Source organism: Ranitomeya imitator, chromosome 5, assembly GCF_032444005.1.
Source record: "Ranitomeya imitator isolate aRanImi1 chromosome 5, aRanImi1.pri, whole genome shotgun sequence".
Classification (NCBI taxonomy): domain Eukaryota; kingdom Metazoa; phylum Chordata; class Amphibia; order Anura; family Dendrobatidae; genus Ranitomeya; species Ranitomeya imitator.
Window position 1 is genome coordinate 110,590,091 of NC_091286.1, and position 13,707 is coordinate 110,603,797.

At 44.1% G+C, this 13,707-nt stretch overlaps 1 protein-coding gene across 2 annotated transcripts in view; it reads right to left on the reverse strand.

The window, feature by feature from the left end:
• Positions 1–866: 866 nt before the first annotated feature.
• The window catches only part of RIOX1 (ribosomal oxygenase 1), a 73,699-nt gene continuing 60,858 nt past the window's right edge, over positions 867–13,707 (reverse strand). The window contains exons 13-15 of one of the 2 annotated variants that reach the window (XM_069769040.1): positions 9,878–9,977; positions 3,951–4,037; positions 867–1,223 (exon numbers count right to left, since the gene is read on the reverse strand). In XM_069769040.1, coding sequence (XP_069625141.1) covers positions 1,134–1,223; positions 3,951–4,037; positions 9,878–9,977 — 277 coding nt within the window. In that variant the 3' untranslated portion in view covers positions 867–1,133. The remainder of the gene's footprint in view (positions 1,224–3,950; positions 4,038–9,877; positions 9,978–13,707) is intronic. The other variant, XM_069769041.1, reaches the window with a different exon arrangement.

A 13,707-nucleotide genomic window follows, 5' to 3' on the forward strand; every position in this document is an offset into this window, starting at 1 on the left:
GGGGAGTTCTGCTGTTCTGGCACCTCAGGGGCTCTCCCACTGGGTCATGGCACCCACAAACCATAACAGTAATATCTGCACTATATATAATCTGGCGCTCCTTTTCTGAGCTTTGTGCTGTGTCTGAAAAGTATTTCCAATTTACATGTACGGTAGGTTATTGGTGCACTGAGGAGAATTTTTTACAACAAACTGAAGTCCATTTTTTCCTAATTAGCCATTAGAAAAATTAAAAACTTTTGGCCAAAACATTTTAGTGGTAAAAATGTAATTTATTCTTTCTTCACTGCCAAATAGGATAAAAATCTGTGCTGCAGATGTGGTGTCAATATGATCAGTGCACCCCTAAATGAATTCATCGGGGGTGTAGTTTGTAAAATAAGGTCATATATACAGGGATTCCGCTGTTCTGACACCTCGGGGGCTCTGCCAATGTGACATGGCACCCGCAAATCATTCCAGCAAAATCTGAACTCCAACAGGGCGCTTCTTCATTTCTAAGCTTTGCACTGTGCCTCAAAAGTTGTTTTCGAACACACATAGGATATCGTTGTACTCCAGGGTTACACTTGGTACAGGTGAGCTCACCTCTGGGAAACAGTGCAAGCCCTTCTCATTCAACATCCATGCCAAACCTCAGGAATGCGGTTTTAGAATAAGTACAACAAACGAATACAGGTCAGGTGTCCCCCCAATTTAAGCCATATAGAGTACATTTACACCATGATTGTGCTGAAATCCACTGTGCTGGGAAAAAAAACATGGATTTTTCTGTCTTTGCATGATCCAGGGTGATTTTTTTTTAAACAAAACAAAAAACCCACACACATCTACCTTAGCATATATACAAAAGTCCTTAGTCTTAATTATACTCCTAAAATATTTAATTATTGAAAATATAATGCATTCGGTCAATGAAGCATTTACAATATACACAAGTCATTTCCAAGGCTACAGAAAATGCCAATATTATAGAAATAAAAACTTCTTTAAATTACATTTCAAAGAAATATTAACTTAATATGGAGGTAAACATCTCGAAGCAGATCATATCTAAGGTGTGGACAGTTCTCAGAATTTCATAGGACACAATCTCTCTTCACAGTATCGATGGATGGTTCTTCATTCTGAGATCACTCAGTTTCCACAGTTCTTGATAATGGAGTAAGCCGCTCTTTGGTGGTCAGCAGACCCTTCTCAAATAACATGTTGGCCACAGCAAGCTGAAAAAAAAAAAAAAAAACAATCCCTTAATAACCAGACTTGAAGGAACATTAAAGGGTTATTTCCAAAAAATCAAGTTATTTATCAATAGTATAGGCGATAACATGCTGATCACTGGGGATCCTTGAGAAAGGGACTCTGCATCCCCTTCCTGATCAGAGTTGAACATTGCATGATCTTTGCTCTAATCATGGTCGATGGGACTGACTGAAATAGTAGAGCACCCTTGTCGAAATCTCTAGAGGTCCTTATTGCTGGCTAATTTTTTTTTTTAATTTTTGCCTCTACACTTTTTTTTTTTTATACTGATGTGGCTGTATAAGGCTTTGTTTTATGCAAGCAGTAATTTATATAAATCTAAAGAGAAGTTACATTGTAACTTATTGGTGCACCTATTTTTAATGTACCGTATTGTGACGTAAATATAGATCATTATCTTTGGTTTAGTTTTTATTTTTAGGTTATACTTTTACTGGTAATGTTTCACACCAAATTACACAACCGTTATAGTCTGGATACTTCATTCAACAGGTAGATACATAACATGTAGGTTTTTTTGTTATGTCAGGGGCAGACAAATTTAAAAGGCGCCCCTATACAAGATCAATATATGGGCTCTTTTTATTCCAATAGCTCATCATAATGCACCATTGCATTTAATTTGGAGGCAGATGTGGACCCCCTTACATCTTGGGCCCCTGTGGTGGCAAATGTTGCACAAGTGGTATGTCTATCCCTGATATATGTAACTAGCTATTGAACCCGTTCTACGCCCGGGTGGCGAGCATTTATATTGGTATATGGTCTCCATCCTGGTATGTGCTGCTCCCATCCTGTGCCCCCGTTCTGTCATGTGCTGCTCCCATCCTGCGCCCCTGTTCTGTCATGTGCTGCTCCCATCCTGTACCCCTGTTCTGTCACGTGCTGCTCCCATCCTGCGCCCGTTCTGTCATGTGCTGCTTCCATCCTGCACCCCCGTTCTGTCATGTGCTGCTCCCATCCTGCGCCCCCGTTCTGTCATGTGCTGCTCCCATCCTGCGCCACCATTCTTTAATTTGCTTCTCCCATCCATATGCCCCATACGCTGCTCCATTATGGTTGATGGCCCCCATAAGATGCTCCATAGTATATGCCCCGTACACTGCTCCATTATGGTTTATGGCCCCCATAAGATGCTCCATAGTGTATGCCCCCCGTACACTGCTCCATAAAGGTTTATGGCCCCCATAAGACACTCCAGTGTGTATGCCCCCGTACACTGCTCCATAAAGGTTTATGGCCCCCATAAGACGCTCCAGTGTGTATGCCCCCGTACACTGCTCCATAAAAGTTTATGGCCCCCATAAGACGCTCCAGTGTGTATGCCCCCGTACACTGCTCCATAAAGGTTTGTGGCCCCCATAAGACGCTCCAGTGTGTATGCCCCCGTACACTGCTCCATAAAGGTTTATGGCCCCCATAAGACGCTCCTGTGTGCATGCCCCCGTACACTGCTCCATTATGGTTGATGGCCCCCATAAGATGCTCCATTGTCTATGGCCCGTATGCTGCTGCGATATATATATAAAAAAAATACCATACTCACCTATCGTCGCTGGGCGCCGAGTGCTGGGGGGCCTGAGCAGGCGGGGACACCGGCGCGCTGTGGGTGTCAGGTACCGGTATCGCCGCTAGCTCAGGCCCCCCAGCACTTGCTATATTCACCTGTCCCCCGTTCCAGCGCTGCGCGCCGCCATCTTCCGGCTCCTCTGGCTGTGACTGGTCAGTCAGAGGGCGGCGCCGGCGCGCATTAAGCGCGTCATCGCGCCCTCTGAACTGTGAACGTCACTGCAGAGGACCCGGGAGATGGAGCCGCACGCAGCGCTGGAACGGGGGACAGGTGAATATACTTACCCTCCTGGCGTGTCCACGGTCCCTGCCTCTCCGGTGGAGATCGCGGTGTGCGTTCAGTGTTTACGCATACCGCGATCTCCTGGGAGCGTCACTCTGTGGGGGCCAGACTGCGCCAGCGTTTGCGCAGTCTATAAAGGCTTCGGACAGAGTGACACTCCCAGCATTATATTATAGATAAAGAATACATAGTATGAAAAAAAAATTCTGATTTTTTTTTTTCTTTGACTTTATTGCTCATTTTTTCCACTATAAGTAGTTAAGGCATCCATAGGTGTCCCAGTTACAGGGGAAAATAGATCAGTGGCATAGCTGATGTGGATTTACTAGGACTCCGCAGCTCTGCCAGATCCTACATAAGCACTGGCAGTGCCAATGCTACCATACACTACATGTAGCCGGTGAGTGGCACGACATTAAGCACTATATGTAGCCGGTGAACTAGAAAACAGAAGAAATAATAAACTGCTTCTGTCTTCCCCCCAGGGTCCATGACCGAACCTTTGCTCTAACGTTGTGCCACAAATGTACAATGGCACAGGGCTAAAGCCCAGGACCAAGTGACAAATTTATAACTCCTGGTCTTTATCAGGTGAATATAATAAATATGACAGCATTCTTCTATTTCTGCAGTCCTGTAGCTACAGCTCAACCAAAACCCAACGTATAATGTGAATTCAGCAATGTATAAACATCGAGAATATGTGAGATGTCACCAAATGGTATATAGGAAAGCTATACTGTAAACATTTTCTGAACTTCTAAGACAACTCATCAATACCTATTCTACTCATAGTAGCAACCTCTGTAAGAAAAAAAAATGTTGCCATGTCTACCTTGTCATCCAGGTCTTCACAGGGAAGGCTTTCTACAGTCGCATATTGAGGATAACGGTGGATGAGATATTCTATTGCATCCATATGCTGTAACAGAAACAGTGACATTATCAATAACATAAAAGGAGAGGCCACATCTCAAATATTCAGAGTACAATCGACACCAAATCAGCCATAACATTAAATCACTTGCTGAGGAAGAGTCCACAAGACCTTTGAAGTTTCCTCTGGTATCTGGCACCATGACATTAGCAGCAGATCATTAAAATGCCTCGGAAAGATTTGCATGTCTTTTATATCTGCTTAAACACTAGGCAAATCAGGTTCTACAGAGTTGTTTTTTTGCCCTTTTTTTATCCTAGCCAAGTGACGGGGCTGTCCTCCATCTTTTTCTTCTTGTTAGGGAGGACAGATCATGCGCTCCTCAGTAGGGTAGCTCCATGCAGAGGTCACATTTCCGTTGGTCACCCGTTTACCAAGGCTGAGCAGGTCAACCATTACCCAGGAGGAGTTCTGGTGACCCCACAATCTTGAAAGGTCACCAAAGAGGTAACTTGACGGGTGTCCAAAACCGCATACCATTTCTCTTCCCTATCTAGTGGCTTGGGGGATTGTCCTTCATTTTTCTTCCCCTCGGGCTCTCACCTCTTTGGGCCTCTTCCATTTAGGTCCACCTCTTGCAGTGCACACTACAAAGTAATAGCACTTTTTATGCCTCTTTCATGGATGGGGGTTTCCTGCTCTTGGGAGAACTCCTAGATCCATACTGGACTTCATTGTCGATCAAAGGTCTTACTTTACTTTCAGGCCTACCATGCCGATGTTCACGCTGGATGTACTTCACTAGAGGGAGGACCAACTTATTATTTTTTTTTATTTATTTATTTATTTTTTTTAATTCAACCCCCCATGACCTGGGTGCTCCAATTTTATTTGCTCATGCTTTGACAAATGTTTACTATTTACTATAGAACGACCCAGGCTCGATCTATCCCCAATGCAGTTACCCCCTGCATGCTCAGGACCCTTGTATCTTCATTAGAAACTGTGTCCCCCTGAATGGGTCAAGTATTTAAACCATGCCATAGTTAACTTTACCAACCTCTTCCAATCTATGGTCCATTTCCTGGAGCACTTTTCAGGCCAGCTCACCAGTCAATGCTCTCTTGGCCAATCAGGTCACACAACTTTCCATGACACACAACTTGAGGAGTTCTGCTCACAGCCACTCTGACAAAATCGCTGGATCTTTCCCACTGGTCCTCTTCTACCTCCCCAGATCACTACTAAGACAGAGCCATAGATGAGACTGCTCCTCCTACTGCCCAGTCAGAATCACCGGGTGGCACCACTATGAATCAGAGTAGGATTCTAAACTGGCTTCGGCCACGCACAACCTTATCCGAGCAGTGAGGGACACCTTCCACTCTCAGGAAATAGTTTACTGCCATCTGCACTGCTGACAACAAGTCATATTCCCCAACCAAAAAAGATCTTGCTGAACTTCGTGTCAACGGTAATTGCTTGTCAAATGTCCCCATCTCATTCCATAGATCCCAGAGTAGCATGTCTGATGCATCGTCCCTCGGTGACCCACTGGATAGTAAGATTGATTCAACCTCACGTGTCCTTTTCTTCAGCTGTCTTAAAGTCACCAAACGCTATTAAAGGGAATCTGTCACCTACTTTTTCGTATATAAGCTGCGGCCACCGCTATCAGGGACTTATCTACAGCATTCTGTAATACTGTAGAAAAGCCCCCGATGTAACCTGAAAGACAAGAAAAATACGTTAGATTACACTCACCTGGGGAGATGGTCCGGTCCGATGGGTGTCGCGGTCTGAGTCCGGCGCCTCCCATCTTGATGCGATCCTCTTCCTTGCTTCCTGTCGCGGCTCCTGCGCAGGCTTACTTTGTCTGCCCTGTTGAGGGCAGAGAAAAATACTGCAGTGCGCAGGCGCTGGGCTTCTTGGACCTTTCCTGGCGCCTGCGCACTGCAGTATTTTTCTCTGCCCTCAACAGGGCAGACAAAGTATGCCTGCGCAGGAGCCGCGACAGGAAGCAAGGAAGAGGACGTCATCGCATGAAGATGGGAGGCCCCGGACCGCGACGCCCATCGGACTGGACCGCCCCTTCAGGTGAGTATAATCTTGTTGTTTTTTTTTATCTTTCAGGTTACATCGGGGGCTTATCGACAGCATTACAGAATGCTGTAGATAAGCCCCTAATGGCGGTGGCCGAAGCTTATATACGAAAAAGTAGGTGACAGATTGCCATTACCCTGCAGGTATAAGGTTAATCTGAAGGTTAATACCTTGCTAATGCTGTGTGTTGGCCAAAGTAAAAACCCAGCTACCGGAGGAAATAGCTTTATTCCTCCCAGCAGCCTTCAGGAGTCGCGGCTTCAGCCACCGCTCAGTTCATAGTGAGCCAGATCTGTAACCACGCTCCAGCACTGACTGAGAGCCGGCTCACCAGTGCATCAGCACAGAGTTGGCTTTCAGTCCATCAAACAAGCACTCCCCTTTTCAAGCTGAAGTGTGTGGATGGTGACATCATTTGTCTATCCATTCCCAATTTCAGGTTACTTTTGTAGTCTCGCGTCAGGCCTCTATTTCTCAGGTCTGAAAGATGGCCACCGGGGCCCCTGTACACACCTTCATCAAATTCTAGAAGATCCACTCTATACCCCAAGCTTGCATCAGCAGAAGCTTTAAAGTGTTACAGACTGCAGTCTGTACTGGTCATCTGTACTTTTTTTCCACCCATTGGGACTGCTCTGGGATGTCACCCTGTCTTGTTTTCCTCAATGGTATTAACAAGAAAATTGGATTTCTGTACTTACCATAAAACACCTCACTGGTTGAGTAAATTGAGGGACACAGATCCCACCCTATTCCTGGTGTTTGTGTCCCACAAGTATTTTTGGGTTGCCCGTGGCCAATGTTTTTATTCTTACCAATTTCATGTCATATTGTTTCCTGGTTCTTTTTCTTATTTGTTATTGGTTTTGTCACTGGTCACCTACTGCTTTTATCACTAAACTGAGCTTCCTTGTGTCAGAGGAGAGAGGATACAGAACACCAGGAAGAGACAACAATTTTTTTTCACCTAATGTTGAGCACCCTAGTGGCAGGGCCTATATCCACAGTGCCATGTCCCCCAATGTAAATTAGCAAAAAGGGATTTTAAGGTAATTACAAAAATCCAATTTTTACTTAAAGTGGTTGTCCCACTGCAAAACTCAATTTTAATCAATGGATTTTGGAATAAAAATCAGTTCCACAATTGGATGTATTGAAAAAAAAAAAATGTTCCTGTGCTGAGAATCTTAGAAATGTGCCCCTGCTGTGTACGGTGTAATGGCCGTGTCTTACTGTACAGGAACATGGTCTGACCATACCACAGCTACTTGGTAGGGCAGGACGAAAAGAGTATACTGACAGGACAGCAGGAGATCGCTTTCTGTGAGGTAAAACATTTCCCTGCCTGACTAAAAATATATTTTACAGCACCGAAAGAATCAGCTGCAATCCTATACTGTCCTGTCTGTATCCTCTTTTGCTTCCTCCCCTGCCCAGGAGCTGTGGTATGATCAGACCATGTTCCTGTACAGTCAGACACGGCCATTACACAGTACACAGCAGGGGCACATTTATAAGATTATCTCAGCACAGTAAAAAATTTTGTAACACATCCAATTGTGGAAATTATTTTTAATTTGAAGGTTATTAAAGATTGTTAAATTGCCTCGTCAGAGAGGCAAAAGTCTAGAACTTTACAAAGCCACCTGTTAGAAGCAGCGATCCTAAAAGTCACTATTAACCCTTTAACAAGTCTTGCAATATGAGCTACGATATAAGGCCGGTTTTACACTAGTGTTTGTGTCCGCAGCGTAGGGCTGCATACCTCTGATCAGCATACATCCGCATATGTCCTGTGTACCAATATTTAACCCCTTAAACCCAGGAGCTTTTTTCGGTTTTGTGTTTTCGCTCCCCTCCTTCCCAGAGCTATAACTTTTTTATTTTCCCGTCAATATGGCCATGTGATGGCTTATTTTTTGTGGGACGAGTTGTACTTTTGAACATCACCACTGGTTTTACCATGTCGTGTACTAGATAATGGGAAAAAAATTCCAAGTGCAGTGAAATTGCAAAAAAATGCAATCCCACACTTGTTTTTTGTTTGGCTTTTTTGCTAGGTTCACTAAATGCTAAAACTGACCTGCCATTACGATTCTCCAGGTCATTACGAGTTCATAGACCCCAAACATGTCTAGGTTATTTATTATCTAAGTGGTAAAAAAGAAAAATTCCAAACTTTGCTGGAAAAAAAAAAAAAAGCACAATTTTCCGATACCCATAGTGTCTCCATTTTTCGAGATCTCGGGTTGTGTGAGGACATATTTTTGCGTGCCGAGTTGACGTTTTTCATTATACCATTTTGATGCAGATATGTTCTTTTGATCGCCCGTTATTGCATTTTAGTTTCAATAACTTTTTATCTTCAATAACATAGCAATTGAACAACAGATTCCCTTACAAGGGAGTTCAATAAGCTTAAATCTAAACAAAGAGGAAAAACCATACATATATTAACTCAAATTCGAAAATACAGATATGACGAGACAAGAACATGGGGGACATAAAAGAGGGGAAATGGGGAAGGAAATGAGATTCTGCACCTTACTTTATGGTAAGCTGCAGTACATTTACAAGTCAGGACTATACTTTGCTCCGTTTTGAGTTTCGCCTCCCACCTCCCCGCACCCCACCCAACGTCCGTTATTGCATTTTAATGCAATGTTGCTGCGACCAAAAAAACGTAATTCTGGCGTTTTGAAATTTTTTCTTGCTTTGCAGTTTAGCAATCAGGTTAATTCTTTATTTTATTGATAGATCATGCGATTCTGAAAGCGGCAATACCAAATATGTGTAGGTTTGATTTTTTTTATTGTTTTATTTTGAATGGAGCGAACGGGGGGGGGTGATTTGAACTTTTATATATTTTTTCACATTTTTTAAAGCTTTTTTTTTTTTTTACTTTTGCCATGCTTCAATAGCCTCTATGGGAGGCTAGAAACTGGCCTGATCGGCTCTGCTACATAGAGGTGATGCTCAGATCGCCCCTATGTAGTAGAATTACTTCATTGCTATGAGCGCCGACCACAGGGTGTCGCTCACAGCAATCTGGCAACAACAACCATAGGGGTCTCAAGGAGACCTCTGGTTGTCATGCAGATGCACCGCTGACCCCCGATCACGTGACGGGGGTTAGCGGTGCGCCTGATGGCCAGACGTGCGCGCTAAATGCCGCTGTCAAGAGATTGACAGCGGCATTTAACTAGTTAATAGGCGCGAGTGGATCGCGATTCCGCCCGCACCTATTGCGGGCACATGTCAGCTGTTCAAAACAGCTGACATGTCCTGGCTTTGAAGTGGGCTCACCGCCGGAGCCCGCATCAAAACGGGGGTACTGACCTCGGATGTACTATTCCCTCCAAGGTCAGTAAGGGGTTAACATTGTGTACGCAGGGGCATGCATTGTATGCGGATGCGTGCAGATGCGTCCCCGTGCATCGTTTTGATGTGCCCAAACACAACATGTTGCGTTCGGCGGGCATGTCAAAACAATGTACGAGAATGCATCCGCATACAACGCATGTCCCTGCGTACACAATGTTATATATAGGTATGCGGGACGGATGCGGATGTATGCGGATCTGAAGGAAAGAGGTACGCTGCGGACACAAACGCTACAGTGAAAACGGCCCATGAGTGAATAGTGACTTGTAGGATCGCTGCTTCTAACAGGCAGCTTTGTAAAGTTCTAGTCCTCTTCCTCTCTGAAGAGGCAATTTGCAGAACGTGCAAAATTAATTAACTCATGTGTGCCACTTGGAAGAATTTGGCGATTCTCTTACCTCCGCATCCACTTCCATAGACTTTGGTGCCGCCTGGTGGTAAACTCTGGAATTCTCTGTTGAGTAATACAATAAACAGACTTCTCCTTCACTGCACAATCTGCACAGAAGCAAAAGAGCAGGGTATCAAGGTTTGAAAGAGAAATTTCAGAAATTTTGTTTTTTTGTTGTTTTTTTTTCCTTTAAAAACATCTATAATGAAAGCTTTATACAACCCCAATTCCAAATAAGTTGTGACACTGTATAAATGTAAAGAAAAGAAGAATGGAAGGCTGTTTGGAAACCTCCTAAAGCCATGTTTTTTTTCACAGCAGAACCCAGGACACAGATTAGTACTTGAACATTAGACATTTTTCCAGTTCGTTCAATTTAGTAATTCAAGGCAGCAACACATCTCAAAACAATTGGCACGGGGCCATGTATACTGTTGTGTAGAATCTTCTCTTCTTTTTACAACCGTCCGTAAACATCTGGGAAGTGAAGAGATCGATAGTTTTGGGACAGGAATTTTGTCCCATTTATGTCTGATGTCAGATTCTACATGCTTGGGACGTGGCTATGCTATGCTCTTGGCCTGAGAAGATGAGAGCACCATACATTCTAAACATTATCCTACTGGGATCCCGGACAATTCTTGGCCAAACATACCCTGAAGCAGGGGTGTCAAACTGCATTCCTCGAGGGCTGCTACCAGGTCATGTTTTCAGGATTTCCTTGTACTGCACAGGTGATAATTTAATCACCTACACACATAATGATTACAGCACCTTGTGCAATGCTAAGGAAATCTTGAAAACACGCATGGTTTGCGTCCCTCGAGGAATGCAGTTTGACACCCCTGCCCTGAAGGACTCTGGGGGTGTAGGAGTACCTGTGGATCCTGACCTCGGTAAACTGTGTGAGGTCCAAGAGCTCCTGGGCAGCAGCGTGTGGTGGCAGTGCCGACAGAGGAGTGTGGACGGGAGAGAAGAGCAGGAGGGCTGAGGCAGTTATACATTCCTGCTTCCGGCACTGAGACTGGTGCTCCCCATCACCATCTTCACAGCCGAAGAGAGCAGCAGGAGAGGATGGCCTCCCCAGGTTCCTAGTGCCGCTGAGCGCTCATGCTGGCTGTAAGCGTCAGTGAATCAGAGCAGCTGCAGCAGGAGAGCTGAAAGTAATCCAGGGGCAGGAGGCCAAGATCTGGTGATCTGCAGTGCGATAATGATAGGCAGTAAGAAGTTGGGGAAGGAGATTGGTGAACAGCAGGGGAGCTCCCAAGACAGAACGCCCTGTGGAAAAAGGCAAAGGGATGTTGGAGGGGATGCTGCAGCCATACTGGGGCAGTATAACCACAGAGCACCTAATACAAATCCCATGAGACAGAAAGTGGGAATGAATTTAAAGATGCCCCAGAAAACATCTCCTGAAGGATCCAGATATTCCCCCGTAGCGCATGATGAAGAGAGTGATGAATCTCCTGAAATGGAGGTTGCTATACAGGATATCCTGGGAGCGCCAAACCCCCAAAGGAGAAATAAAAGCACATCTGTTGTTGTGCCATCAGGATAATCCCCTTCATTCATGGAATCACTGTAGTTAATAAATGTAATGCTACCCTTACTACATTGGTAGGCTAGGTGGCCTTTATCCAAGAAACCTACTATGGGCCAGGATGTACAAAAGGGAGCGTCATGTACGTACAATGGAGGCTGAGGGCAGAGTGAATGAGTTGGAGGATGCTCTCCCTCTGATAGGAAGGGATGTGCAGAATCATACACAAGCTGTGGCGTCGTTATTTGCTAAGGCAAATGACCCGGAAAAAACGCCTAAGACGCAATAACATCAGACTGGTCGGGGTGCTATAAAAGGTGGAGGGGGGGGGGGGGGTGGAACAGATATTTTGAAGAATGGATACTGGACAATTTTTGGCAAAGAGATCCTTACTCCCTTGTTTTTTTAGTGGAGCGTGCACATAGGGTACCTACAAGGCCTTGTCCAGGTTGGCAGACCTCCCCGCCCCATACGAATTAAAATCCTATGAAAATTATAACGACCGGGACATTATACTAAGAAAGCAAGAGTTACAGTTAGGTGACCAAATAATTTCAGTATTTCCGGACATCTCTGTGGAGGTACAGCACAAAAGATCTATGTTTTTGGACATAAAAAGGAGAATGAGGACGCTAGGAATACAGTATTCGATGATATATCCCGCCAAATTGAGAGAGTGGTAGAGCGAGTATCAACCCATTTCTATGAATCCTCCAAGGATGTCCTTAGATGGCTGGACACTTATGAGCGCCAGTTTCTAGATGCTTAACAGTCCAGGGTCTTCGCTAGATTTTTTTTTTTTACTCAGAATGTTCCAAATGTTTTCTATTTGTGAATGGGCTGGACTTCAGGCAGCCAGTTTATCACCCAAACTTTTCTGGGAAGCCATACTGTTGTGATGGATGCAGTATGTGGTTTAGCATTGTCTTGCTGAAAAATCTTTGCTGAAGAAGCCCTTACCTGAAACAGATATTGTCCGGATGGGAGAATATGTTGTTCCAAAACGTCTACATAAGGCTCAGCAATTAATGGTGCATTTTCAAGATGTGTCCTAGTCATAGGCACAATACTACCCCATACCATCAGAGATGCAAGAACTGTGCGCTGATAAGCTGGACGGTCCTTCTCCTCTTGAGTCTGCAGGTCACGGCTTTCGGATGTCCATAAAGAAGTTCATATTTTTATTCATCTGACCACAGTACAGTTTTCCATTTTGCCTCAACCATTTTAAAAGAGCTTTGGCCTAGAGAAGACGGCAGCACTTCTGGATTATTTAGATATATGGCTTCGTATTTGCATGATAGAGCTTTATCTTGCATTTGTAGATTGTATAGCAAGCTGTGTTCACACACAATGATGTCTAAGTATTCCTGAGCCCATACAGTGATTTATATGAGTGAATCATGTCTGGTTTTATTGCAGTGCCTCCTGAGGGCCCATAGATCATGAACATCCAATATTAACCCTCAGCCTTGCCCCTTATTCAAGAAAAATCCATGTGCACAACGGAATATTTTTAAGATATTTTATACTATATATGATGGGATATTCAAAGTCTGTAATTTTACAATTGGGGAACATATTTCTGAAATTATTCTACAATTTTTAGATGCAATTGTTCAGATTGGTGAACTTCTGACCATCTTTGCTTCTGAGAGACTGCCTCTCAAACATGCTCTTTTATACACAGTCATGTCACTTAGCTAAAAATTGCCCTACCAGCCTTCCATTAGTGCCACTTTTGGGATATGTTGCAGTCAGTTTCTAAGTCAGTTAATTTTTTCAAATGAAACGGGAAAAATTGATAACTTTCAACCTCTGATCTGTTTTCTATGGCTATAAAAGTTTTCCAAATCATTGCATTCTTGTTTTTTTTTTTGTTTTTTTTTTTTACATTTTATACAGCGTCCCAACTTTTTTCTGTTTTTATGCTGCTCAAAAGGGACAGGTCAGCATGTTTTGCTCATGGACACACGATCATGACTTATGCGCAGACCCATATACTTGAAGGGGTCTACATGTGTGTCTCCTGTATGTGTGAAAACAGTCATCACACGTACCGGAGACACAGACGTGTGAAGGAAGCCTTAGATAAATAATATAATGTAGAGCTTCTTGCTGAATTATAAATACTACTAGATGGTGGCCCGATTCTAATGCATCGGGTATTCTAGAATATGTATGCTTAGTGTATTGCGCAGCCCACGCAGTACATCGCGCAGCCCACGCAGTACATCGCGCAGCCCACGCAGTACATCGCGCAGCCCACGCAGTACATCGCGCAGCCCACGCAGTAC